This window comes from Filicampus tigris, chromosome 18 (genome assembly GCF_054856515.1).
Source record: "Filicampus tigris isolate MCC_2025a chromosome 18, RoL_Ftig_1.0, whole genome shotgun sequence".
Taxonomy (NCBI): Eukaryota; Metazoa; Chordata; class Actinopteri; order Syngnathiformes; family Syngnathidae; genus Filicampus; species Filicampus tigris.
This window is the reverse complement of record NC_141234.1, coordinates 8574104-8602073: the sequence shown is the minus strand read 5'-3', so window position 1 is coordinate 8602073 and position 27970 is coordinate 8574104. Positions and strand designations below refer to the sequence as shown.

The 27970-nt window shown below is 43.3% G+C and overlaps 2 protein-coding genes across 2 annotated transcripts; both read left to right on the top strand.

Moving 5' to 3' along the window:
• The first annotated feature begins 10 nt into the window (after positions 1-10).
• Positions 11-6877, top strand: tra2a (transformer 2 alpha homolog). The gene is made up of 9 exons (XM_086015360.1): positions 11-200; positions 1598-1731; positions 1832-1988; positions 2670-2717; positions 3178-3366; positions 3684-3799; positions 3912-4169; positions 4238-4308; positions 4481-6877. The coding sequence occupies exons 1-9, from the start codon at positions 165-167 to the stop codon at positions 4489-4491; spliced, it is 1020 nt and encodes a 339-aa protein (XP_085871486.1). The 5' UTR covers positions 11-164; the 3' UTR covers positions 4492-6877.
• Positions 6878-11183: 4306 nt separating this feature from the next.
• Positions 11184-27734, top strand: igf2bp3 (insulin-like growth factor 2 mRNA binding protein 3). Its single transcript, XM_086015167.1, has 15 exons — positions 11184-12094; positions 12835-12895; positions 17545-17593; positions 20430-20481; positions 20652-20715; positions 21220-21501; positions 21590-21724; positions 21809-21931; positions 22027-22162; positions 22349-22474; positions 23653-23772; positions 23865-23939; positions 24021-24152; positions 24232-24345; positions 24832-27734. The coding sequence occupies exons 1-15, from the start codon at positions 11920-11922 to the stop codon at positions 24931-24933; spliced, it is 1746 nt and encodes a 581-aa protein (XP_085871293.1). The 5' UTR covers positions 11184-11919; the 3' UTR covers positions 24934-27734.
• The last annotated feature ends 236 nt before the right edge of the window (positions 27735-27970 follow it).

Genomic DNA, 27970 nt, shown 5'->3' with positions numbered 1-27970 from the left:
CGGAAATGACGTATGCCTGCGCTCTACCTGATCGCTCCGCCCTCCCGCGCCATTTTCTCGTCGGAAAACCACTCAAACCAAAATATTTTGGTTTTAAAGGCATTACTTTTTTTTGGTAATCATTATATTCCATAAAACCTGCTAGGTACGTAGATGACCTGAAAATGAGTGACGTCGACGAGGGAGATAACGACAGACGGGTAAATAGTGACTCTTGTACTTAACACGTTGCAAGCCGACAACAAATACGAACATTCAACCGAAAGTGTTCCATAATGAAGTTTTCCATCGCTGACATTATGTAGCTTTTAAATGAGACTCGCCTGAAAGACAGTTCTGAGGTTGCATCTTGCTAACGCTTGATAATTCTTTGTTACAGTCCTTTAACAGCGGCTAGTAAATTTAAGTAATTTAACGTTAGCTTGAACTCCCTCCTTGGTGTTATCTTAAACGGCGTCTTATCTTTTATTTACAGCAGTATTTGGGGGGGCTCATGAAGCCCAGTAACCGGAATATGTTGCAGTAATATGAAAAGTCAAGTGCAGATACTCTAATTTGGTCCAATTAACTTTTAAGGTTCGCCTTTGGCTACATTTCCTTCCAAGCTTTCAGCTGTTATTAACTTGATACATGTTCTGTAAATGTAATCGTTTAAAAGTCATTATTGCATATTATAAATCCTAATGTAACTGCAATGCATTCAGTGTTTTTCTCTTATATATTTTTTTTACCAAGTTCTGCACATCTTTTCCATAAACCTAATATTTTAATGTTATTGGATTTTCTTTTTTTTTTTTTTTTTGATTAAGGTATATTGGTCGTGAAGGATTTGAAGATTTTTATCCAAGAAAGATGGAAGAAAGAACAAAATTCCAGGCTAAAAGAAGGCTAATAAGAACGTGAACAGAGCGAAACAGAACCGTTGTTTGAGGGAGAAAAATGTGGCGAAGATTAGAACACTAAAGTCTAAAGTCTAGTTTGGGTGAAGAAAAACACGGAGAAAACCGAAGAATGAAGAATAGAAATGAAAACTTGTAAAGAAACTGGAAGAAAGAATGTCCATAGGTTAAGTAAACATTGCTTGTTCCACAGTTCTTTCTTTAGCGTGCTTACTTTTTGTAATAAAACTGCATGCTTTACTTATTTTGATGGACCACAGTCTTGCTTGATCGATTCGGTCACCGAACTAACGATGTACATAAATTATATCCTTTTCTCCACAGTACACAAGCTCACACGACATAAAATGGGGTACACTGATACAACCTACAGATATCCAAATGTAAACCAATGAATTGACTCATAGTATGAGGCACTGTGGTTGGATTTACAACTCTGACAGTCGCAATCAAACCTCTGCATGTTTTTATACCTTGTAAAGTAAACGTGTTTTTAATGCAGAAATGATATACTCATTAGAGGTATCCAGTAAAGTGTCTGGTGAGCGAAAGTTGTACTGTGTTTAGTGTGTTTAATCCTTTAAAAGCAAAAGTGGCTAATGTTATCAATACATCCATTATCTATACCGCTTATCCTCACAAGGGTGTTATCAATACATGTATGTGTAAATGATAGTGTTTTTCAACTGTGGCAACAGGGGTCTCGCTCCTCATCTGAATCGGAACACAGAAGTCCAACTCGGGCCAAGTCGGAGAGCAGGTCAGGCTCCCTGAGTCCATCCCGAGAATCCAAGCATTCTGAATCCAGATCACACTCTCGATCAAAATCAAGGTATGGTATACTCATTAACAGCTGAAATATTATTTATTTCGTCTTCTGTCCACTTCATGAGGAAATGTGTTGCTTTCCCGCCTTACACTCTTATTTTCAGGTCTCGTTCTAGGCACGTTTCTGTCCGACAAGCTAGCCGTTCACGCTCTCCATCTCATCCCTGCCGACAGAGGTCTCGTTCTCATTCCAACAGCCGTCGCAGGAAGAGTCGGAGCACTTCTCCAGTGTCAAACCGCAGCCCTAAAGCAAGGCTCAGGGTGAGTGCGAATTAGACCTATAGATTGTTTAAAAAAAAAAAAAAAGTGCATATGAGTCATTAAATAACTTTATCTAGCAGCGTGAGTGCATTTGGTTTGTGTGCCTTCTGTCGAGTGATTCGCAAACGCAAATAAAACGTGTAGTTTCCTGTACTAAGAGTACCAAACCATATACTGGTTCTGCAAAGGCCTTCGCAGAACTTGGCAAGCAAGATAAAAACTTTGGCAGTACTACAATATCCAACGTGTAGTTTTTCACTTGAATGTGTGGATGTGGATCAAAGTGTCGTATTACAGAAGGACTGATAACATAAACGGCAATATTGCTGAATCTTGGCTTGGCACCGAGGCTACAGGTTTATCTATTGTATGCAGCTGTCTTTAATTGTTTTTACTAAGGGCGAAACAACAACCATAATATGATGCAATTGATACTGCTCTTTGGAGAAAAAGATTAATTGTCGCTTGGAAGAGTCAAGTCTAATTAGAGCGCCATAGTGCCGTAAACCTTTTTGAAGTTATCTTGTGATGAATCATGAAGCTGACATACTTTCTTCATCAAGAGCAAGAGAATGTGTATGAGGCACATGGGAATTTTGGAAATAATTGCGCTTAATGCTGTGGGAAACCATTTTGACATGCCATGTAATAACCCATCCTCTCATTTCATTATATCAACAGAGCCATGAAACAAAAGAAGCAAACAGTCACGGAGTGGTTGCTGATAGGGTAAGTGGACCTTCAGGCATGTTTTGGGCTAGCGTCGTGTAGCAATTGTGTATGGATGAATGTGATTTATTAAATGAAGTTGGTATGTTTCTCAAATGCAGTATTAGGTGCATGAAGTCAGCTGGCCTCATTTATTCTGTTTTTTTATGTTGGGTTGGTCAGCAAACTGTGCACTTCCTTTTTCCTCTACATTTTTACTACATTATATTTAGCCTCCTAATTTTCCCAGATCTTATGTTCATTGTGATTGAGATCAAAAGGACCTGTCTTAGCTGTTTGATAAGTTGTTTAACGGGTTATTGAACCTGCCATCGTTTAACATTTACTGTTGCGCTTGCACAAAAGAATAAAGTAGGCAGGGCAATAAATCGAGTGTTGGAATTGTACGTATTGATTTTTGTATGCACTGAACAAGAACAAAATGTGATTCAACCAAGACCTTTATTATTGACCCTTGTAGGCAAACCCAGATCCCAGCAAATGTTTGGGGGTGTTTGGCCTGAGCTTGGACACCACAGCACGAGACCTGAGGGACGTGTTTTCACAATATGGTCGTCTGACTGGGGTCAATGTGGTGTTCCACCAGCACTCGGGTCGCTCGCGGGGCTATGCCTTTGTTTATTTTGAGAGGCTTGAAGATTCAAAGCAGGTATGTTTTATGTATTTTATTTTACTGGTGGTTGAATTACATGCATCGCATCAGAACAAAACTGCTTCTTTAATAATAATTACCGTACAGTAATATAGACACAGTCCAGTGTGGTGTTGCTAAAACGAGATGAATTGTGTCATTTTAAGTAAACCTATGTTCCAATTTTGCTGGGTTTTATTTGCTGGGCAGGTGTGACTAATCGAGTACACCACTAGATGTCAGTCTTGTTACAGGCAACTTAGTCCTCAAGCCGTCTGTTAGTACTTCACATGTGAACTGATGCTGATCATTGACTTGTGTCATTTGGTTCTCAGGCAATGGAGAGAGCCAACGGCATGGAAATCGACGGCAAAGTAATTAGAGTAGATTACTCCATTACCAAGCGTGCGCACACCCCCACACCTGGAGTCTACATGGGGAAACAAACTATGTAAGAGTCAAACCAATGTTTCCCTTTAGTATGTATTATCCGCTCATTAAGAGAGGAGTCAGTTATCAGTCTCACCACAGCCTTGTTTTTATTTTTATTTTTTTCCCAATAGAGATGATGAGGAGGATGAGGATGGCGGCGGGGCCATCCGAAGGGGAAGAGACTCATATTACGACCGAGGCTATGAGCGCAGCTACGACCGAGGCTATGAGCGAAACTACGACCGAGGCTATGAGCGAGGCTACGACCGAGGCTATGAGCGAAACTACGACCGAGGCTACGACCGAAAGTACGACCGAAGCTACGACCGAGGCTACGACCGAGGCTACGATCGCTACGACAGCTACGATGAGTACGACTACAGATATAGGCAAGTCATCATTCACAAAGTCAAAATGTTGCTCCACTTCCACTTCAAGCCTTCATGTCGTGTTGCAGCCGTAGGCGCTCGCCATCACCGGACTATGGTAGATACAGAAATTCCTCTTGGACTCGCTCCTACACCCAAAGTAAGTATGAACCAGACGAAACGGATGCCTTTTTACGTCTAATACGACTTGGATGTACTCGTGAAGGTTTGTATGGCTATTTTAATCACGTGTGTGCGCCTTTCACATGTGAAAGCACATCTGTTGGGTAATTCCATTGACTTGCTTTGTTTTTTTTTTTTGTTTTTTTTAGGGCGCTACTGAGGTGCTGCAGCTGATTTGATCTAGCATGTCTAAATTCACAGCATGCTTTGAGTTAAAGGCAGTTGTGTTTACATGCAGGGGGTGTTTTTATTTGTGAATCTCTCACACCTTCCATGAGGCGGGCGTGTGAGCAAGGAACTCAAACTCTATTTTATATGGTTGCCATCCGCATTGTCTGTTTTTTTTTTTTTTTTTTTGTTATTCTGACCTCAAATGATCAGTGTTACCCAGCGGTGATGGAGTCGTCTGGTAAGTAGAATGTAAAGTTAGGCTTACACTTCTTTCTGGAAAAGTTAACAAGGTCATCATTTGAGTTTTATGACAACAATTTTTTGTTTTTAATTTTTTGGGTGTAAATGGAAATACAACAATGAACTATACAAAGTTTCTCATTCTTCTGGCTCTAATATGCATTAGAATCGAAGTTGGCCATCACTTCCTTGTGTAGGAGTTAAGATATGTGGGTGAGGTGGGAAATAAAGCAAAGGACAGTTTCACAGGACAAGCCAGACGCCAGGATGTTGTTTCGATGATCACACACATTTGGGTTAATGTCGGGGCCACACTTTAAGTACACGATGACTTCTCAAAAAGTTCCTACACCACTTCATTGAAGCTACACTAGTAAAACACTGAAAAGACCTGTAAGACCAGATTTGTTAGGTTTCATTTCATGAAGTCAAATATCAGAATAGGTTTAGCAATAATGCAAATAATGATGTAACTGCACTCAAAATAACGGTGACTCAAAAATAGCCTTTGTGAAAAAGAAAAGGTACCATGTTAATTGCAATTGCGCAAGACATCTCGCATGATAACTACAATGTGTTTTAAATGAAGTACAGTAGACAAGGGCTCCCAAATCACGTGATCAACTTTCTTTACATTCATTGTCCGGCACTGAACAAAAAGCACACGGTATCAGTACCCGTACACACAGGTGATGATGCATCAGGCATCCTCTGAATGAACGAACACAAGTCTGGTGATAAACACGGAAGTAACCCCCAGCTAACGGGCTGCTTTTAACCCTTAAATGAGATCTCAAATAATGGAGCGGCTTGTTCAAATGGGGTTGTAATAACTGCTGACATGTCACGGGGGCCCCTCGCGCTTATGCATCGGTTCACTTTGATAGCATGGAAAGATCCAAAGCTCAAGGGTCAAAGTAAGACAATTCACCACAAATATGGACATGTCAATGTTTTCTTCATCTATTCTAGTGTGTAACGTTTATGCTCCCTTTCTCACTTGTGCTTAAATGATGACCTTTTACGTGACAAACACTTTGTTGCAGTTTTGTAAATTCCTGACAAGCGCAGCCATCACTGAGCGGCCCGACGCGTTTCACATACACGGGCCTAAAAAGAATGCAGATAATTAACCAATTTTATGGTTAGTTGTGACATTTAAAGAGCACTGACCCAGGTTCATTTTCAGAGGTCATCTGCTGATAGGTTGATCAACTATAGTCAGCGGGGATAACAGGTTGTTGAGGAAGTGCTCTTTATAGCCACATAGTGAACGTAACGTCTGATGGCGACAGAATGGGCCCAATGGTCACTGGCCTTGATGGCGTAAGATGGATACAGATAACTGACAAAGAAGTGATGTCACAGGAACACATCTCTCTATTCCACATCAAATTTTGGTATACTTCAAACGTGATTTTGTGGTTTATATGAACACAAGTCGGGCGGCACGGTGTGTCGGACTGGTTAGCACGTCTGCCTCGCAGTTCAGAGGTCGTGGGTGTGGATCCGACCCCGGCCTTCCTGTGTGCCCCCCGTGCCTGTGTGTGTTTTCTCCGGGTACTCCGGTTTACTCCCACATTCACAAAACATACATGGTAGGTTAATTAATTGGTCGCTCTCAATTGCCCCTAGGTGTGATTGTGAGCGGGAATCTTTGTGTGTGCTCTGCTTTTGGCTGGCAACCAATTCAGGGTGTACCCCGCCTGCTGCCCGAAAACAGCTGGGATAGGCTCCAGCATGCCCGCGACCCGATAATGGATAATGGGTGGGTGGATGGATGAACACAAGTCGCCCAAAAATGCTGACCTTGTGTAACCTTGGGTGTACTTCTAAAGTAGAGCTAAAGAAGGAATGGTTACTATTCTTTGTTTTGGATACAATTTGATTGTATGCTAAACTGCACTACTTCTATGGCCTGTGTTTACTGTAAATCAGTTATTTATTCAGTCAGCTAGTTGTCTCATCTGCCATTATGTTTGGGTACTAAATATCCCTTTCTATGAGCACCGTATCAAAATGTTTTCTTTTCTGAAAACCATGTGTACAGAGCTTTTTTCTCTGTATTTTCATTTTAAAAGAGAGGGTTTTGTACAAATTTAATTAGAACTTTTGAATAAAAAGAATTAAGAATACAGCTTGCCTTTCATAATCATATTTATGAAACATTGCAATTGTATGACATTACAAAACATAAATGAAACAACTTAAAATGCCAGTTTCTCAATAAAATGAACCAATGAAATCTGAATGACCTATAAACAAACATTTAGCCTAAAGAAAGATAATAGATATAATACAAATTTGCATGATCAATATTCACAAAAGAAAATAACTAAAAATAACAGTTTGATTCAGTACACATTAATCGACCTCACACAATGTGCCACATTCAATAAATCCTGCACATTTTATTGCAGTAAATAAACAAAAGTACAAGTGTGAAAACTTGAGGTGCAACAGCCCACGTTTCTCTCTCTGTTGGGTTAATTCAGATCATGAAGAAAGTGGTTACTTAGTCATTTACTAACAGATTACAGTGTGAGTAATTATTGAAAATAATAAAGTCTTGAAACTTAAACAGAAGACGAAAGGACGGTCAAATAACGCCCAAACGTCAAGTTAAATACAAAGTAGAACACGTTTCTGCAAATATTAAAGAAAATGTGTGCAAATACCCTTTTAACCAAATACATGTGCTAAAGGACGTGGAGTTTAAGTTTTATATTAAAAAGTTAGCTTATTCAAGATAGCATAATAGTGCAATCAACAGATGTTTATTAAAAACATTTGGGGAAATGATTAAGAGTAAATCAAATAAATATTGCAAGTCATATCTCATACCAGCTTTCAAAATATTAAATACTAAGCAATTCGTAACGTCTACTTTATGAACCATGCAGAGCATACGAGCCTGCTATTAATATGCTGTTGTGCTACGTAACAGAATAAAAACAGCAACATTTCTCCATTTTAAAAAATTATACATGAATTATTCATTCTTGCCCAACAAGACGGAATGCATGTGTTCGTGGAAGTTAAAACATTAGAGTTTTGGCACAAAAACAATACGAGAGAACAAAAACTGCACGTTTCCCTTTATCCTTTTTAACGTACGAGATCTATGACCCTTTTGTTTATTATTTGATCTTTCAAAAGTGTGATTTAACCCCATCTTTTCAAAAAAATCAGACTGGCTTGCTGGCATATGTTTGAAGATGCTACACACACACACACACACACCGCCATTTTACTACTGACATGAGGGTTGTCATCTCCTAGGCGCTTAGGAAGAGCAAAAATGGAGGAAAAAAACATCCAGTTAGTTGGTTGTTTTTGGAGCTCGTGTGGATCCACTTGAAGTGCATTGATGCATGTGTTTCAAGCAAATAAGACTTAATGCATTCGCGTGGACGAGGAGGCATCAGTGAATGTAAGTCAGGGCTCAACATGGCGTTCGAAACGCTCACTCCGCAGTGGATGCTCTGCTTTACACGTTTAAACACAACATGAAGAAAGACTCGAAAAGACTAATGATTAGATGGTAGAATAAAAGACGTAAAGAATTCTCACCGGATGACCGAATCCATAGATTGTGTGGCATAAGTGGGTTTGTGAGAGCCTTGGCGACGACTTTACATGAGCGAGGCCAACAACAACAACAACCCAAAATTGAGCAATAACTATAGCAACAAGATGCTTAAATCTACCCAAAATAAGAGTTTTGCTCAGCTCTACACTCGGTCAAATCTGGCCCACGTACACTAACATAGGAAGTAATGAACTCTCCAACTTTATGTTACTTCGCCCCCTATGGAAGGAGTCAATAGAAGGGGGTGGAGGGCTCTGGAAGTATGGGGGAGGCGTTCTGTACATTCCTCAGCGATACATTCACCCGTGGCGCACATGCCTGCGCGGAGCCTCACACGCACGCACGCACACAACAAGGCTGCAGCCATGCATGAGCTCATTCAAGTCGACGTGCACGGCCCAGAGAACTCACACAGCATGGCTGCAGTTGCCCAGAAAAATCTATATGCAGCGGCCCCACAAGCCGTCGTTCTCCGTGTTACTTCTGACTCACTTTAGCGCCTGATAAATTGGCACAATTTCTACAAACATAACCGCATCAACGGAAAGTGTCAAATAACACGGATATTTATGGTAAAATGTACTCATTGAATATTTGGCAAAAACTGTTTTTAAAAAGTTTTCGAGATGGTACCAGTGCCTCGCATGTCAACAGATTAAATGTTTGAGTATCTCGGAAGAAGGCGCATTCCTTTTTGGTGAACCTATAGTTCCATACTGTTTGTAAAAGTAAATCAATTGATAGCAGGCTAGAGTTGAGAAATAACTCAATAATAGATCTGGAAAATGCCTCAAGTTGTCTCACTGGCTCATATTTCGTTACATCCCTATAGTGTGAGTCAAAGTCCAACAGTCTCAACGTGGACGTAAACGCATCATTGGCGGGCTGGTTCATATAGAATAGTCGCTCTTCGTCAGCCAATCAAACGAGCGCACCAGCGGTAGTAGTAGGAGCGGCCGTGCTGCCTCCTGATTGGTCAGCTCTCCCGGCCAATCAGAGCGCAGCATGTGGTGTGCGGGAGGAAACCTTCTGAGGCAGGCATGGCCCCGCTCTCATTCACTCATTCAAGGGCCCGAAAAATCTTTCTTTTTTTTTTTTTAACTTTAAAAGTAACTGCACCAGCAGCATGCATTTTTAACTGTGTTGCTTCTGTTGGAAATAGTTTCCCATCTAATCCCAATCCCATCCCAAACTATACAGTATTTGTTGATAACTTACTTTTAAGATATCACAGTTATACTTGTTTAAAATGCATTGATATTTACAGAGAAAACACCCTTTAACTCCCTATAAGGCACCAAACAAAAACACATTGATCACCGATTGCATAACATTGAAAAAGCCTTTATTTGTAAAATTGCTTTATAAATTAATGACCATACATACAGTACACAAAAAAATGATTTAATTCAAGCTCACACTCGTGCACATTTCCTGTAGCTCTTACAATAATGATATACCAACTAATAGTGGTGCAGTATACAATTTTACTTTCAAAACACAAACACACTGCTGTGGTGTAGAAATGCATTACTTGATTCTAAGAACAGTTTCTACTACTGGTATTTAGCTACAACTTATCAAACAAACTAAATATAACGCAAAATCAGTTGAACAATAATTGCAAAAAAATGCATAGTGACTTAAATGAGATATATGTGAATTTGAAACTAGATACAGTTGCCAGGATACACTGTGCAGTGACAGAAAGAGCAACTGAAGCTTACACAAGTGTACTGTACCTGACATACAGTAGCTCATGTGAGTAATACTCTATGTCTGACAGGCAAATCATTAGGTAGACATGCACAAGCTAATGACGTCTAACACCACCTAGTTTTGATTCACACTGAGAGGCGTGTTTGTTGTTGTAGTTTTGTGGTGTAGAATTGCACTGTATCATCCAGAGAAAGGGCTGTCTACTATATCTGAAATACTAGAAAAATCTCTCATAACAGTATTGAAACTAGTACATCAATCAAAACTAAGTGCAGGTTTATAAAGGCAGTACTTTTGTATTAGGCAGTGCTTTTAGTGTTAATAGTATTTTAGTATTTATGCCAGAGACCTATAGTGACAGACAACAATTAAATGCTACTCTAAAACCACCACACATCATCATCATTAGTTCAGTATATATATTTTTGTTTCATTTTTGCTTGGTGTTTGTGCAATGGAAAATATGAGCCATGGCTCAATATGTTTTGTGAAACACTGTGTAGATTGGTTGGGAAACACTGCATTCTATTGTGCGAGTGTACCTAATATTGTGGCCCATCCGTCGTGACCTTTGACTACACGTAACAGATGTGTACATTTTCAAAAAATTCACTTCTTGTGTTTCAATTGGGCCGTACGTTAGGACGCCATGTTTGAAAGCCCCTCCCCCTTGCAGCCAACATGGCAGCCAAGGCTCGCCGTGAACCACATGGCCGAGCTCAAACTAGTAACAAAATAGTGCAGTGGAAGCATTTAAAGCGATTGAATACAACAACTAAATATAGCCACGAAGTGGTTATGGCCCACTCGGGCGAGTTGTTTGACTTTGGTTGCGTATTGAGGGAGGGGAGGCGTATGAGGGAAGATGGACGCCCTCATTTGAATAGGAATACGTGTCATTCCCACGTTACGCGAGGGCCCACGTGAGGACCACGGGTCACCCTTTCTTGTTTTCCCCAATCCCATGTCACGTATTTGTTTTATTTTGACAATATAGTAGTGCAACATCATTTATGAATGGCCCCACCCCCTTTCGTCCTTGTGTGTGATCAGTCTACTTAAGCGCCTTCTCCATGCGCGTGCGTGCGCGCGCACGTTTTACTATAGCTCCAGCGACCAATGAGAACGAAGCCGTTTTTTTTTTAATGCAGCGAAAGGCACACAAATGTAATTCTAGTAAAGACGCAGCAGCTTCTACCGGAACCTCCTTTTTTTCTAACGCTACCTAGGTTATTTTCCTTTTTACACCAATCCTCTCTTCTTCCCCTCCTTAAAAAAAAACCCATCCACTCCCCCTCAACTGTCCCCACCCCAGATTCCCGAGCAATTTTCCCCAATCCCAAACACTTAATTGAGCAATTGGGTTTCCTCACGTGTCGGTTGATTTGTAGTTTGAACACGTGGCTCATTCAAAAAAAAAACGGAATAGAAGCGGATTTTTTTCCTCCCCTTCTTCTTCGTCGCTTCTTCTTCTTCTTCTTGGTTGTAGTCGACCCAGAGGCGGGTGCCTGCCTTAGCGTGTGTGACATTGTCCGTCTCTTCGGAGGAAGACACAAAGTAGTTTCTCCTCCGTTTTTCCCTTCCTGACCCGGCCCATCGTCGTTTGGAAGAGCGTGGAAGATTAATAATTAAGCGTTTATTTATTGCGCGGTGAAAGAAGAGGCAGCGAGAGGGGCGAGGGAGCGCGAAGCCACTACGAGGCTGCCAGTTTAAATCTATCTGTCCACTCTGTAGTGCACTAAAGGGGATTTCTTTTCCTTTTTTTGTTTTTGTTTTAGGGCTACTCCAAACGCAGCACGGTCGCTGTCAGAGCCGTTAGGTGGTTCTTTTTTTTTTTTTTGTTTGTTTTTGTTGTTGGTTGTGAATATGAATAAGCTATATATTGGCAACGTGAGCGCCGAGGCCAGCGAGGAGGACTTCGAAACTATCTTTGAGACGTGGAACATTCCCCATAGTGGTCCCTTTCTGGTCAAAACCGGCTATGCCTTCGTGGACTGCCCCGATGAGAAGACTGCAATGAAGGCCATCGATGTTCTTTCAGGTGAGACGTCTGCAACGGCGTGAAAGTGGGTTTTGTGAGTGTGTGTGTGTGCGTGTGTGTGGCCCCTATGAAAGAAATGCATGTGATCATTGTGTGTGGTTGGGATTGACTCTATTGTTCTATTTATATATGCATCTCATTGTGTTTGGTAAACATTTGTAATATAATTGATTTAATAAAAAATCTTGACTGGATTCTCATGTTGAGTCGAACCTTGCAGTGGGCCTTTGCTCGGGTTCGGGTTAGAGGTCGTCGTCGTGTGTGTGTATGTGAGTGTGTTGCTGCTTTTCGAACCTTCTCAAATAGTAGTAAAATACAAGCGTCTTTTCAAAAAGTCCCACAAGCCTTCTCTTGTGGCCACAAGTCGCTCGTTGTGTTGTGTAGCCATTTTGCCCATGCTGACACACCAGGTGGTTTAATTGTGTTGCTCAAATGTAGGCCAGCGATGAGGCGCACACATTTGCTTTTTTGCTCTGGGTCCACTAGTTTTTATATATTAAATGTAATCGTTGCTCTCCGTCACATAGAGGATGATATTTTAGCCGAATGCTTTTGAATGAAACAGTTTCGTCGTTGCAACTCGCCTCTGTAAAGCCATTTTGTGGCTGTCTGCTAATATAGTCTCGTGCACGTCTCCTGATTTGTTTTTATTGTATTAAATAAGGAACTATAAATGCCTCACAGGCAACGATTAATGCATGATTGTTTTTGCATTTTTTTTTTTATTTTTTTTTTTTTAGGTAAAGTTGAACTCCATGGGAAACTTCTCGATGTGGAACATTCTGTGCCGAAACGTCAAAGGTAGGTTATAACTTGTAACGTGGTTCTTCTGCTGAAAGTTGGTGCTCATTATTTTTACGTATGTTTTATGTCGCCCCTTCCCCCCTGAATGTTGTGGGGGGTCAATGAAAAGGGGCGTATGGCTTGTTGTAGCTACTCCCTCCTCTCCGCCGTGACTGTGGGGTGCTGCCTTTTGGGCTAAACCGTCACGTTTTTGTTGTACGCATTGTTTAAAAAAGTAACTTAAGGATAAATGTGCCGGGTATCCAAAAAGCTTCCCTTCAAGTGTATAGAAATGCAAAAGAAAATGCAGTACATGGAGACAGCAGGCGTACGTACAGGCCTCATGGAGTCGTCCATTTGAAGGATCTGCTCCGTCACTGCTGGCTTCCGCCCCTCTTTTTTTTTTTTCGCCTTGCATGAGATGGACGCTAAAAGCAGAATGAGAAGGCTTGGGGCCCCCCCAAAGTCACGCAAAACCTCGTTGCACAACTGCACACTCGTTTCCACATCTCCCATTCTATTTGCAATTTAACGACGTTTGGGGTATTTGCCCTGAATTGCTTTTAGATTGGCTCCTTGCGTGCACATTGTGTAAAGATGGCGCACCCATAGCCTAATTAACATTTTTTTTGTATTTTCCATTTCGTAAATTGATTGTGTGAGCTAACGTGTTGAATGAGATCATGGTTTCACGTATTGTGTTCAACGTGTTGTCTGTTTGAATTATCTGTCAAGCTGAAATAACTAAAGTCATGTTGGAAACGTGCACAAATACCTTTTAACAAAAACAAGTCTGGAATTATGTATTTTTAGACGTGTGTATTACCTAAAACTAATATTAAATTTCCTGAGTTAATTTTTCCACCAGAATGCCATGTAAGCTGTTTTTTTTTATGTTGTTGGGCTAAACATGTGTCTTGAAATAATAAGATAGGTGTGCTAAATTCATCAATTCTTTATACAAACGTCTGTTTCAAGTGTGTGTATGTGTCAAAAGTATGTTTATTTATTAACAGAGTTGAATTTCAGCACTCCATTTCAAAATCTGTACAATGTAAAATTAAATTAGTTTTCATGAGCACAAATGGTTAGTATAGGCAACACAGGCTACTCACACATTCACACACACATATACACACATGCTGGGGCCATTCTTTGCATTCTGCAAATATCAGCTGGGGGGAGGGATGGGAGGAGGGGGCTTAGCCAATCACCATGTCTTTAACCTTTGGACTCCTCAGGAAAAAGGGAAGTGCTATAAACAGTCAGCAAAGATGCAAGCATGTACAAGTGTCCATTTTAGGGTTAACATAGAACATGGGGTGAAATTCTATTGTTTTTTTTTTTTAATCTAAAAACAATGTGAGTATGAACTAGTGCACTGAAAGAAATCATTTGGATCCTTTGGATTTACTGAATTTGGATATGTACATTGGTTGCACATGATTAAAATGTGTTTAAATACCATACTGTATATCATTTAAATATTTTTTTGGAGGAAAAGACTAGAAAACAACATCAGTTGACCACTTTTTAATCATGGGCAAGTGAAAGTTAAGTGCTTTTTTTCAGTGTAGTTATTGTAGTAAAAATGATAAATTAGGTCTCCAGCAATAGCAAACTTCAGTTAGAGGTGAAAAAATACACAACTTGTTTGATCAGGAGAAAATGTGACAGGGTTTAACCTTTAAATCTTGTGTTAAATAAAAACTCATTTTATGACCAACCCAGGCTTTAACTGAAAAAATATTTTTTTCCCTATGATATATGTAAATGATGCAGGAAAAAAGTGTGCTTTTTTTAATACAAACATTTTTAAAAGAAAAAAATGATAGTGTTGTTTTTGGGGGGTATTTTTTGCTACCAAATGTTAATTTTAATGTAAAAAAAATGGTATTCCTTCCACAAGTGTGAGCCATGAGTCGGTTGCAGTTTATTTGCGATTATTGTATATGGCCTGAGTTAACTCCCAGGGTCACGTTTGTCTTTGGGGGGATGAAGGGGGGTTATTAAATGAAGCAGGCACAACCCAAAATCCCCGCTGAGTCACATGTACAGGAGAAAAAAAAATGGCGTGGCTATACGAGGGAAGTGTGTGTGCGTGTGCGATACTGCTGTTAAACTCTCTTCGTATTTCTTTTATTTTTTACACATGCTTTTACTATTACACTCTTATCACATTTGACTCCTTGCGTGTGACCGTTTAAAAAAATAAATAGAACAACATGGTAAAGGTGGCCCTTTGGTTTGAGACGTTTGGGTCACAAGGTCATCAAGGGGCCCCACCTGCAAAAAAAGAAGAAAAAAAAAACGGTGGGGTGAATTATGAATGTGGCCCCTTGTTGTACCACAATTCCTAGACTCTACACATACTGAAGGCTCGCGTTGACATGGCCTTTGTATTTGACTTTTTAGCTCTATTTTGTGAATGAGGATTGGGGGGGGGGGCGGCGAAGCCCCAAATGTGCAACAGTCTTTTCAGTTGAGTCACCTCATAGTGTCTGAGAGAAGATATTCAACTCATTGGAATGTTCTGAGGGAGCTCACAAAGCAAGTCATCCAAGAACTCAAGGCCCTGAATGTGTATCTTATTTTTTTTGGTGAGGGGGGCAGGGTTACGCCGGGCATTTAAGGCCTTGTGCGTGTCGGAGGCGGCAGAACCTTCCCAATGTGGAGATCAGTCGTTCAGAACCAGCTCATACCTGAGTAGTCTGATGGCTGGGTGAGCATGCAGTACACATCGTCTCTCCTTCCTTGTGTCGATTGTAGTGCCTCCATATTGTTCAATAGAAGCTGCCCCCATCAGATTTTTTTTTTCCCGCCCCATCAGATGTTTGGATTGCATATCTTTTTCCATCCTCTAGAACGTTTGGGCCCATTGGATAGCATGTACAAAGCTGGTTTATTCAAAAAGTAGATAAGGAGCCCGGCTTGGTCTCGGCCATCACATGACAAACCAGCCCCAGTCACTACTCTTCGCCCCCCCCCCCCCTCCTCCTCCCACTTTTAGCCCAGCTCTACATGTTCCTGTCAGTGGACTTGTCCGTGTCCATGGTAACAGGGCCCCACCCCCACCGAGTAGAGTGGGCCCTTGTTACCCTTGCCTGAAACAGGACTAGTCCCCCCCCCACCCCCTACACCACCACACCCCAATAACCCATCCCCAAATCAAAGGCTGCATGGGGACCAGGGAATGTATAGAGAACCCAACCCCCACTCCTCTCCACTCCACTCCACTCCACTCCAATCCACCCCACCCTCCTAACCCTGCCTGACTTCTTCTGTCTGTGGAGCTATAGGTCGGCCCTGGTGCATTTGCACATTTCACATGGCGTTCCCACCGCAATGCAGAGCATACAGAATGTGTGGGTGGGAGGGGGTGCCGGTGGTGGGACGGATCAGCCAGGAATGGCACACAGTTGGCCGGAAAGGGCTGGAATTCCTCACGGCGGTTATCTGTGAATTTTCTTTGCGATTTACCCATTTTCGATTCAAGTAGTAAAAGTGTCAAATATGAGTAATGTACACGGGAGTTGATGTTGATGCGCGCTCCAAGTTGGGCCGTTAATATACCAAACATTTTATTATTTTTTTTTTAGATATGCACAAGCAACTTAAGATGTCCTTTTAACATCCCATTGACACTTGTGTGTGTGTGATTTAGCTCATAGATGTGCTGCATTTTTTTTCCCCCCCTTTTTATTTTTTTATTTTTTATTTATTTATTTATTTTTTAAGATGTGTACATTTGCTCGAGCTGGTTTCGGGTCCCCCACATTGTTGCGCTTGCTTGAAGCAGCCTCATGTACATTACGGCCCTTGAGGTTTGTCAACAGGCAGCGGACTTTGGAGTGGCCTCCCTTTTCTGTGCAAGGTCCTCCTGCAGGCAAACACTCCAACGCCTCAAACATCCTTTGCCACTTTGTAGTCTCGTGCTCCCCGCATGTATCCCTCTTAATTGTGCCGCTGTCCCCTCAATTCTTTTAATGACTAACGTGACTTTTGAACCAGTCAGCACTGTTAGTTCCGCTCATCTTCGCTGGATGAACAAGTGCACGAATTTCATTCTTCCCCTTTCCAGTTGGCTCCCCCCCTCCCCCCTTTTTCCCCTGACTCAACAGTTGGGTGATCCTGGAAAAGTGCGAGTCACTCTAGGGGACATTCATTGACTCAACTTTTGTTTAGTGCACTTTTCCCCAACGCTGTTTTTTTTTTTTTTTTTTGCATCTTCCATACGGGCCCATCCTTGTGTATGTGATTCTGACGCAAACAGGCGTGGTGCAATTTTAGCTTCTTCGAAATGGAGCTCCCTCATCTTCAATTAAAAGCACCCAATTGAAATCAATCTCTACGTCCTCAACACGTTGGTCTCTGCACCTGCTGATGTCATACAGGAAATAATTACTCATCATAGCTGAATTTCTGGACCAGATACCTCTCAAACAACGGCAAAGTGGCTTACACTTGACTGTTTTTGCCTTTAAAGATGTGAGAGACCTCACAACAGGTGACGCTCTCATGGAGAGGATGCTGGTTCTTTTTTTTTTTTTTTTTTTTTTTTTTTCAAATTAAATTATAAAAAAAAAAAAAAAACGATGAGAACTTCTATCAAGTTGTATCACCATTTCGCCATCCTTCAACATCATCTTCCCTTCTTCTCTCCTCAGGAGCTGTAAGCTGCAGATCAGGAACATCCCGCCTGACATGCGGTGGGAGGTGAGTGCTAAAAGGCCACTGAATGTTTCCAGGGTTTGGTACAACGTGGGGCGCCCCAACTTGGCCTCTTTCTCATTCAGATGCCTTTTGGAGTAATCTTTCCTCCCTTTTTGGGGGTGTTTCGACGTAGCACATGCTTGATTGGTTTGCACATGGCTGCACCTCAGCTCAGGCCAAGCGAGCTCACCAAGTAGTGGGCCAACTGTGGTTGGAACAAATGATTTGACGTTTGTGACGCTCCGATTTGCAGCCGCAGATTTTGAATGCACAACAAATTTGGAGAGGCAACATGTTGGTTGTATTGGAGAAGAAATGTGGCGAAATGCATCTTGTCATTGCTTCTCCAAAGGAATTGGCTGACACTTTTGATGGTGTATTAAATGTGTGTGCGTCTGTTTCTTTAGCTAATCCATGTCATGGTGTCTTTCAGCACAAATGTAGCGTCGTAGCTAAAGCTGCGTGCGCGCGCCTGTGTGTGTGCTGATACAGATGAGCGGGCACAGGAAAAAAAAAAAAAAGCTGTGATCAAATAAATTATACTGTCTATAAAGAAAAAAAATACGATGATTGACCAAGCCAATGCAAGGGCTGTACATGTTTTTTTTTCCCTGAAATAACTTGTTTTTTACTACTTTCTCCCCATTCCCAATTCATGAATGAATTTAATGTTTAAACATCGACAGTCAGGGGTTGTGTGCGTGTGTGTTTAAGAGAGAGAGAATGTCTGGGAGTATGTGCATGACTAAGATTAAAAAAAAAAAAAATCCAAAAGAAAAAAAATAAAATGCCTAGATGCTTTGTTTCAGAAGCATTACAGGGCTGTCTATGAACTACTTCAGTCCTTTTATGGTTACTAGCGTAGTGTGTAAAATTAAAGGGTGCAGATGTTTTGGGACATTGCGTCCTTCACCACTACAAGAGGAATTGGAATTGGAGCAATACGAGCCACCATTCATTATTCCGTAGGATTCTGTCAAATGAAAGTATTTTTAGCACCCCCAAAATTTCTTGAGCAAATTTACCAGGGAACATTGTAACAAACTCTGTTGCAGTTGTTTGATTTTTAAAAAATGCCGTTTTTGTTTTACTTTACAATAAAAAGTGGTATGAGTTGAGCAACAGTCTGTGCCAGCGGTGAATTTGACCTTCTGGGCACAAGTAGTACATTCAAATTGGACTTTAGCCTCCATACTGGCTTCAATTTGAAGTCCACATCAATATACTAGCCATTCCTACATTATGGGATATATCTGAAAGGCAAGGGTACAATTAATTAGTTTTTTTAAACTCTTGTAAATGTCATTTTCTATCTTAAATCACCAACTGTGCCTTCCAACTCCTCCCTCCCATTTTTCTATGTCCAGCGGTTTGGTTTTGAAAGTGTGTGCTTGGAGTATTGTTCCGTTTGGGAAAGAATAATTCAGAATTTCCTCAATGACACACTTGTTCATATGGTAACCGTGATGTGATGATTTTACCATTCCAGCCTGCCATCAAATGACCATAAATCGGCTCGGTGTTTTTTTTTTTTTTTTTTTTCTTTCTTTCTTTTTTTTTTTTTTTTTCTCGATAGCATGAGCTGTCCTCGCCTCCGCACATGTGCCTTTAACCGTAGCGCCACACGTGTTACTAGCATGTAGCCCAGGGAGCTGGTTGCCTTCTCCAAAGGTGACGAGGAGGTCTCCCTCTCCCTCGGGAGGAGGGGTGACGGTGGGAGGGGGGAAAAAAAAAAATAGGCTAATCTGGGATATTTTGATGCCAAGGCCTTGTATGTATCTTATCAGGTAGATTAGACAATGGTGGTGTGGCGTGCGGCCCCTCAGCGTGAGCGTGCTGGTGCGAATAGTGGCGTGTTCACAAGCTGTAGTGGGTGGGTGGGCCTGGACCATTTCCTTCCCGTCCATGTGCTCTGATTCACAGAATGTGTAGCATGAGCCTCGCACCCCTCCCCCAAGCCCCTTCTTCCTGCTGGAATGCACCCCACCCTTTTCCTGAATGGCCTGGATTCTCATTGGCCAGCCCCCGCGGAAGGACGGGCGGCCCAGCCAGCCAGCAGCCAGCGTTGGGCGCCGCATTTCGCTGGAGGCGCAGCCAATGACTTGGCGTTGACATGGCAGAGAGGCGGGAGGCTGCTCGGTTGGTGGGTTGCCTGAGGGGTGTGTGTGCGTGGAAGGGATGGGGGGCGGGGGGGGGGGACAGTCTTGTTGGCTAGAAAGTGGGGTTGAGCTCTTTGGGGGTGTGGCCTCGGGTTCAACAGAGTATGGTCAAAGGTCTCGGCGCTGCTTGGAATCTTTGCTGCCCCCCTCGCCCGCAGTTGACCAAATCAATGAATTCCAATCCCGTGGTCTCCGGGTGGCCAACTTGATGCGTCGCTCCATAGTGGGGATTTTCAAAGAAGGGGCCCCCACCTTCCCCCCCGGTTGCCATATTGTGTGAAAGATGCCAGCATTTGAATTCGTCTTGTTTGTGGGATAAATTCAACCAAAGCCGCCCGTTTGTCATTCACCTGCTGTAACATTAAATACACTTACAGTGAGGAACAAATCAAAGCTGCTCCCGTTAAAGGCATTATTGTTACTTTGATTGGATAGGATTAGATTCTGTAGGGGGTCTGTGAGCACAGATTCACTTTACTGCCCAAAATGTTTCAGCATGATCCACTTTGCAAACAGTCATCATTGGATTAAAAAAAAAAAAAAGTGGCATCTATATAAATTATGACCTCCTAATGTTGTGGCTCAGTTAGACCGTTTCCCATGGTTGGGCTTATGCCCGATAACAAAAGGTCCCAGTCAAAGCCGACAGTCGTCCTAATTATGGCTTTGCTTTTTCCCAGGTTCTGGATGGCGTGCTGGCCCAGTACGGTGCTGTCGAATGCTGTGAACAAGGTGAATGCACGCAAGTGCTTTAGATTTGGATGCTTATTATCCCCGCGGGCTTTGGCTTGCCCAATTCCTAGAACGTCAGAAGCTCCTTTTTATAAATAGGAATTGAGTTTGAGTGAGGGTAGTAAATGGTCAGTGATGAGTGAATGTCTCTGCTGTGCGCTCCTTCACAGTCAACACTGACACAGAGACTGCAGTTGTCAATGTTCGATATGCGGCCAAGGACCAGGCCAGGCAGTGAGTATACGCACGCACACACAAACACACACACACGATAGCCTCCAAGCTCTTCTTCCTTCTCTGCTGGAAATAATTGTCATTGTTTTTGCAGCACACTTAATTAATTAAAAGTCAACTTGATATAACGTGCAATGGCAGCAAGGCCAATGCGATTGAAGCAAACGTGGTTAAATTTGCCGTTTAGTGCCCCCTAGTGTACATAGATCACACTTGCTTGGAGATGCGTCCGCGTACTGTATGTAATTTTCGCTCTATATCTCTTCCGTTTGTGTGAGCATCAGAGCAATCTTTGTATAAATCGGTTAGCAAAAACTAGCGGCTTCACTCCGAACTGGGCCGACAGATGTATTCTTAGCCCGGTGTTTCCCAATATTGAGGTAAGGCACATATTTTACATTAGGGGAAAAAAAAAAAATGTCCCTTCTGTGCATAAGCCATCTTGGGCTCTAAATTCAAAGCCCCTCCCATCCAATGGAACGGCAACATCTCTTTGTTTCCAAGGGCGATTGAGAAGCTCAACGGCTCCATGATGGAGAACTGCGCTCTGAAGGTGTCCTACATCCCAGACGAGACGGCCGCACCGGAGGGTCCCCCGGCAGGAGGTCGCAGAGGCTTCAACGCCCGCGGACCGCCGCGGTCGGGCTCGCCGAGCCTCGGCGGCGCCCGGCCCAAAGTGCAGTCGGACATCCCGCTGCGCATGCTGGTCCCCACGCAGTTCGTCGGGGCCATCATCGGCAAAGAAGGGGCGACCATCCGTAACGTCACCAAACAGACGCACTCAAAGTCAGTGGCGAGGGGAGGAGCTTGCTTCTTTTGTTTGCGGCTGACGTGTCGGCGCGGAGTCTCACCGCTTTCAAATCCTTCGTCCCAGGATTGACATTCACCGGAAAGAGAACGCAGGTGCCGCCGAGAAGCCCATCACGATTCACTCCACAGCTGAAGGTTGTTCGAACGCCTGCAGAACCCTAATGGAGATCATGCAGAAGGAAGCGCTAGACACAAAGTTGTGAGTCCATTTTAAAAAATTTTTCAGTCGTACACCTCAGTTGGGGGTCTCGTCGGCTCATGTTTCATCATGTTTGTCTTTCAGTACCGAGGAGATCCCACTGAAGGTTCTCGTTCACAACACCTTCGTAGGAAGATTAATCGGGAAGGAAGGCCGAAATCTGAAGAAAATCGAGCAGGATACGGGGACCAAAATCACCATCTCGCCGTGAGCTCTTTTTTTACTGGTTGCTCCGGAAGCTTCTGCTGAGACGGGTTGCGCGCTGTCAAGGTTAATTCTGTCCCGCCGCTCTCCGTGCGCAGCCTCCAGGACCTGACCCTGTACAACCCGGAGCGGACCATCACAGTGAAGGGCTCCATCGAGGCGTGCGCCAGAGCAGAGGAGGAAGTGATGAAGAAGATCCGAGAGTCGTACGAGAGCGACATGGCCGCCATGAACGTGAGTCGTGTCAAAACGGCTCAGTATGAAAGTCTTGAAGGGGGGGGGGGGGGATGTTTTGCCCCCTTTTTTTTTTTTTGCAGTGTACCTTATGAGACCTGCAAGTTCAATTAGCAAAGCGCGTTTGAGACTGTTGATTTTTTTTTAATTTATTTTTTGCCAACTGAAAGTGTTTTTTCTCCACAGCTCCAGTCTAACCTGATTCCAGGCTTAAACTTGAACGCTCTGGGTTTGTTCCCCAGTGGCACACCCGGCATGGGTCCATCCATGTCCCACGTGCCCCCTCCCGGAGCCGGCGGCTCGGCGTTTGGAGTAAGTGACGGCCGGTCCAATGCGGTTTATTAGCGGGTCGTCTCGGCTCTGATCGCGCGGCGCAAGCAGGTGCTTGGGTGCGACGGGGTCAGGCCTGCGAGACGTGTCGCCGGTTAGTTCTTAGCAACGTGTCTCTCTCTTCCTGTAGTGCAGTCCTTACGGGGGCGAGGGTCCATTTTGGGCTCCTATGATGCCGGCGAGCAGCCAGCCCCTCGCCGTAAGTCGCCCCGCCCCAAAGCGCCGTGCACGGCTTGTGGCTGCTCGCTGCGGGATGACTCGACAGGGCGGCTTGCCTCTAACAGTTTCTAGCTGCCCCCTCCTCAAGCTTTCGGCCGCTCATCCACGAGTGATCCGTAACACCGCGGCTTGGCTACTTCATGTCTTCCTAGCGAAATAAGAGATAAGGAAACAAGTACCTTGACATGAAGGCGGTCAAAGCGAGTTGTTGGCCTTGAGCTGCCATATCGATCGGTGTATTGGTCTCAATCCAAAATCAATAATGTTTGAGTGTGTGATTGACTTGAGCGCTGGGGAAAGCTGGTTGTGTCTTTGAGCAGGTGCAAGTGATGCGCTGTGGCACTTTGCATGACAGCATCTGTTATTCTATTCAAGTGTCCCCGGAAGCTTTTTTTTTTTTTGCTGTTTTTGGAAAACTGAAAAAAAAGAAAAATACAACCAAAAAAATGTTGCTTGCCTCTGTTGTGTGACATTGTACAGTTTTCTCAATATGGCTTTGAGACTGATTATAAATCTTTCTCCTGGAAACATTTGGTCAAATTTATGCGTGATGTTTAGGGGTAATTTGACTATTTCATTTCCCTTCTGCTTCTTTTAAGGCTGAACTGGCTTTTAAGTTGATTTATAGCGCCACCTGTTGCTTTGGCCTTGTGCTGGACAGTCCATTTTCAGACTAACAAACATTGTTTCAACAGCTTTTTTTCAAACCCTTGAATTGGGAATTATGCTGCATTAAAAAAAAAAAATACAATGTATGTTACGTTTTATGTACATTGTGAAAGTGGTGCTTTTACCCAAAAGACGTAGTGATGCTATTTAAGCAACTCACTGTTCTGCAGTAGTGTTGAAGCGAGCGACACCAGATGAGTCTGAGATCTTCAGTGGCGCTTTGAGCGACAGCGTCCGAGCTCAATTAACAGGAATATGTTCCCACGCACCAGGGACACCCAGAGTCGGAGACGGTCCACCTGTTCATCCCTGCGCTTGCCGTGGGGGCCATCATTGGAAAACAGGGTCAACACATCAAGCAGCTGTCGCATTTTGCCGGCGCCTCCATCAAAGTGAGTCAGCCGGCAATCTTGGCGCGACGGCGCTTTTCCGCCGAACGCGTCGCGGAAACCGTGGTTTGTTCAATATCGGGCGTCGCTTTCAGATCGCCCCCGCGGAAGGAATGGATCCCAAACAGAGGATGGTCATTATCGTTGGACCGCCAGAGGCTCAGTTTAAGGTGTCGTACGCCCACGTAAACCCATAAACGGAGGTCTCTTTAAAGCTTATTGCCCAGGTTAATTGCTTTGTTGTGCGGCAGGCTCAGTGTCGCATCTTCGGCAAGCTGAAAGAGGAGAACTTCTTTGGGCCCAAGGAGGAGGTGAAACTCGAGGCTCACATCAAGGTGCCCTCCTTCGCCGCGGGACGCGTCATCGGAAAGGGTGGAAAAACGGTAACTTAAAGGCGCCGACGTGAAGCTTAAAACATTTTGGGCCAACCCCCCGCCGCAACGGTTGCTCCGGCGCTCGCAGGTGAACGAGCTCCAGAACCTGACCTGCGCCGAAGTGGTGGTGCCCAGGGACCAGACTCCCGACGAGAACGACCAGGTCATCGTCAAAATCAGTGGACACTTCTTTGCGTGTCAGGTGGGTCGTCTTCCCGAAGTTGCATTTCATAGCCTTGACTCGGTCACTTTATTAGGTACACTTGCATCTTTACATAGTGATGGCTATTAGCATTTTGATCAAAAAGGTTAGCTTGTTCTGTACTTGGCGGCGGGTGGCGTTGGGGACCAAGCAGCAGCTGCGTGAATACAGAAAATTTGTAGCTTCCCGTCCTCGCACCAAAAGCCATACCTTGGGGAGGAAGCAAATTTCCTTCAATTGTCATTGTATGTCCATTATGATCACTATCCGGAGCTTTTGTGACTTGAGATGAGGAATTGAGTGTTGCTTTGCCCTATTTGGTGCATTTTGTTGAGTCTGTCAGGCTCCCCATTCCTCCACTTGCTGATCAGTCCTCAAGCGTTTCTGATTGTGGCAGAATTTGTCTGTGGGAAAGAAAGAAACAGAGAGGAAAAAAAAAAACAAACAAAGTGGAAATCCGTTAAACATGGACTTGTTGTCCTCCAGCTGGCCCAAAGGAAGATTCAGGAGATCCTGGCTCAGGTGAGAAGACAGCAGCAGCCCAAGCCGGCACCCGGAGCTCAGCCTCCGCTGCCCCGCAGGAAGTAACGTTCCAGCGTTGACTTGAAGCTGCCTGACTCATGAAGACGGTTGGCCGGATGGAGTCCAGGGGTTGGACGACGAGGTGTTACCAACGCTCATCTCAGGGGTCAAAGGTTATTAGAAGCCTACCAAAACATCCAGCCCCTCCGCGCCTCACTTGAACGTTCAAGTGTGGCCAAGAGACACCCCCTCCCCATCTTTACTCCTCCTCCTCCTCCTACTCCTCTTCTCTAAACCGCCACCAACCTCACCTCTCTGCATCACTGTAGGAATGTATCAGAGGGCTCCCATCGACGTCACCTTGCCCTCACATGTACGCACCCCTCGACCGCTCTCCTCCTCCCCCTCCCCCAAGGGCGTGTCTCTCTTTTTTTCTCCTCCCCCATTTTTTTTTTTTTTTTTTTTAAACTTGCAACACAAAGAAGAATTGAGGATCCCCCTCCTATCGCCTCTTTGGTGTGGTACTTCAAACCCGACAAAGATGTTTTGGTTGACTTCAGATTTGGTTGATACTTTTCAGTGTTGAATTGGTTATTGAAGCTTTCTCATGAATTGAAAGGAAGAAAAAAAATAATAATAATAAGGCATTGCTCTCACGGTCCTGGTGGGACCGCCAGAGGTTTATTTGGGGGGGAGAGTTGGCTCAAATTGGTCGGGCCACGTTTAGGGGAAAGATTGTTTGAGGCCAGGACCCCTGAAGGGGTGGATTATAAACTGGGTGTCCTGCCCGTCTAATGAAAGTGGCATTTTATAAATTCGGATGCATTTTATAGATAGTCCTAAATAAATAGATGAATATATATATAAATATATACATACATACATAAACACACACCACGCATATATATCTATATATATATTTAGAGGTGAGGGCAGCGCCGTGACTGACACTTTGGGAAATGGTGCTGAAATGCTGCTGCCCAGGAAAACCAATTTAATATGCATTTTACTTAACTACCTCAGGATCTAGTACCTCAGAAGAGAAAAGAAAAATGATTATATATAACTATATAAGAAAAAAAAATGTTCCTTTTCTTTTTTTATTTTGCTTTTGTGGTATTTTGTATACTTTATAAAGCTGATAGTCTTTGAACATTTTTATTTTTTTAAGAAAAAAATTTAAAATTTTGGTCGGCTGCCAACTGACCCTTGCCTTCAACTCTAGTGCTTTATGGTGGCATTGTACATGTGTGTGAGTGACTAAAGATGACCCTGTACATAACGTCTATTTGTACATAGCAGCCCCAGAGCCGGAGTTGGCACGCCTCAGCTGGCGGCTGACACGAGTATCCAGAGAGAATCGCCTCAGTTTTTCCCCTGAGGGTCCAACCATCTCTTTTTTGAAGAAAATTACAAAACACCATGCGAATCAATGCCAACCGTACATGATTACAGCAATGCCATTTAGTTTTGGGATTGACTTTATCGGGAATGGTACTTTAGTTTGTTCCATGAAATACAATTCCTTTCCGCGGTCCGGGTCCGATAGAGCGGGGCCGACTCGAACGCTCCTGCGCCCCGTCAAGGCCCCGACCCGACCAGCTTAGCAAACTTAAATCAAGTCTACGTTAACGTCGATCACTGCATGGTGAGGGTAGGGGGAGTCGCACTGATGGATGCGTTTTTTTCTTTTTTAGTTGCTACAGCGAAACATGATTTGAACGTTCTGTGACCCGCAAGTGTAAACGTTGTTGTTTTATTGACACAGACTGACTTTGGAGGGATAAGAAGAACAAAACCTGACTCGGAAAAAAATTCAATTTCATTTGTGTCTTCATGCCGAATGTAAATATGTTGATTGTGGTAGAAGTTGAGTGTATCCATGCTTCCACAGTAGAACGCCGTCTACCTCAGCTAAAGGGGGCGGGGTGGGGGCGGTTGTTGTGCCACTTAAGCGTGCGCCCCGCCCCTCCCTGCCCCCACTGAGCGCCAGCGCGCACGTATACCTCAGCCCCCCCCCCCCCCCCCTTCCCCTTCCAGAACACTTTTTTTTTTTTCCACACGGGCGCGCCATCTTAACATCACGCTTAACTGAGTGGCACAAGTGATACTTAAAATGACCCCCTCCCTCCACGCCCCTTTTTCTCCGCAGTTTGTTTTGATCTACCTCTTTAGACAAGTATTTGAAGTAGAGGCATTCTATTTGTTAGAATTTAATCCCTCTCCCTTAACCTGCATATGAATTAAAAAAAAAATAATAAAAAATCATGTACTCTTTAGAATTGAGAAAATTTATCGAAAGTGATCAAAAAAAATATTTTCAGTATTTATATGTACTCTTTTTGGCTTAATTGAACTCCTCCGACCATCACCATGTCTTTCTGCTTTCTCTTTTTGGTGGTGTGGCTTCCTTGTATTTGAACTTTGCTTTTTTTTTTTTTTTGGTGGAAAAAATAAAAGGTCAAATCACCTGTTTTGATTTAGCTTTCAATAGTTGATGAGAAATGCAGTTGTTTGTTGTTTTCATTTTAAAGGGCCTGCCTTTTTTTCTAATTTGTAAGACTACAAAATAGATACAAGTCCTGTCTTGTTTCCCTTTGTCTTTCACAAATGCTACTCAATTGCTGATTTATTTTGTTTTTTCTTGGTAGCCATTTTCTTCTGTTAGCATTTCTTGGCTGTGTAACATTCTACTATGGGACTGATTTCAGGGATCGGGGTTCCCCCCCATCCTTTTATTTGGGAAAGTGATCTAACTACAGCATGAAAATCCTCACCCCTCACACCCGTCTGCAAACATGCTTGTGCCCCTTCACCTCCCCCTCACACAGTTCCACTTGTCAAATGCCTCTGAATAAAGGACAAAAAAAATAGTTGCCTATCCTTGTCTTTTGTATCTGTGACATTTTTGTTCGATGTCTTATTTCTGCCTAGTGGGTCGTTGCATTTATGCCCACAGGAAACGGTATCACTCGCTCATAGTTGATATTTGGACTGGAGATTAGATTGCCCACTTATTTTAAAGTCAATGCTAATCAACGGAAGCCCATTGGAATTTTTTTATTTTTTTTATATTGAATGCTCAATTTGCAAGTTATCCATG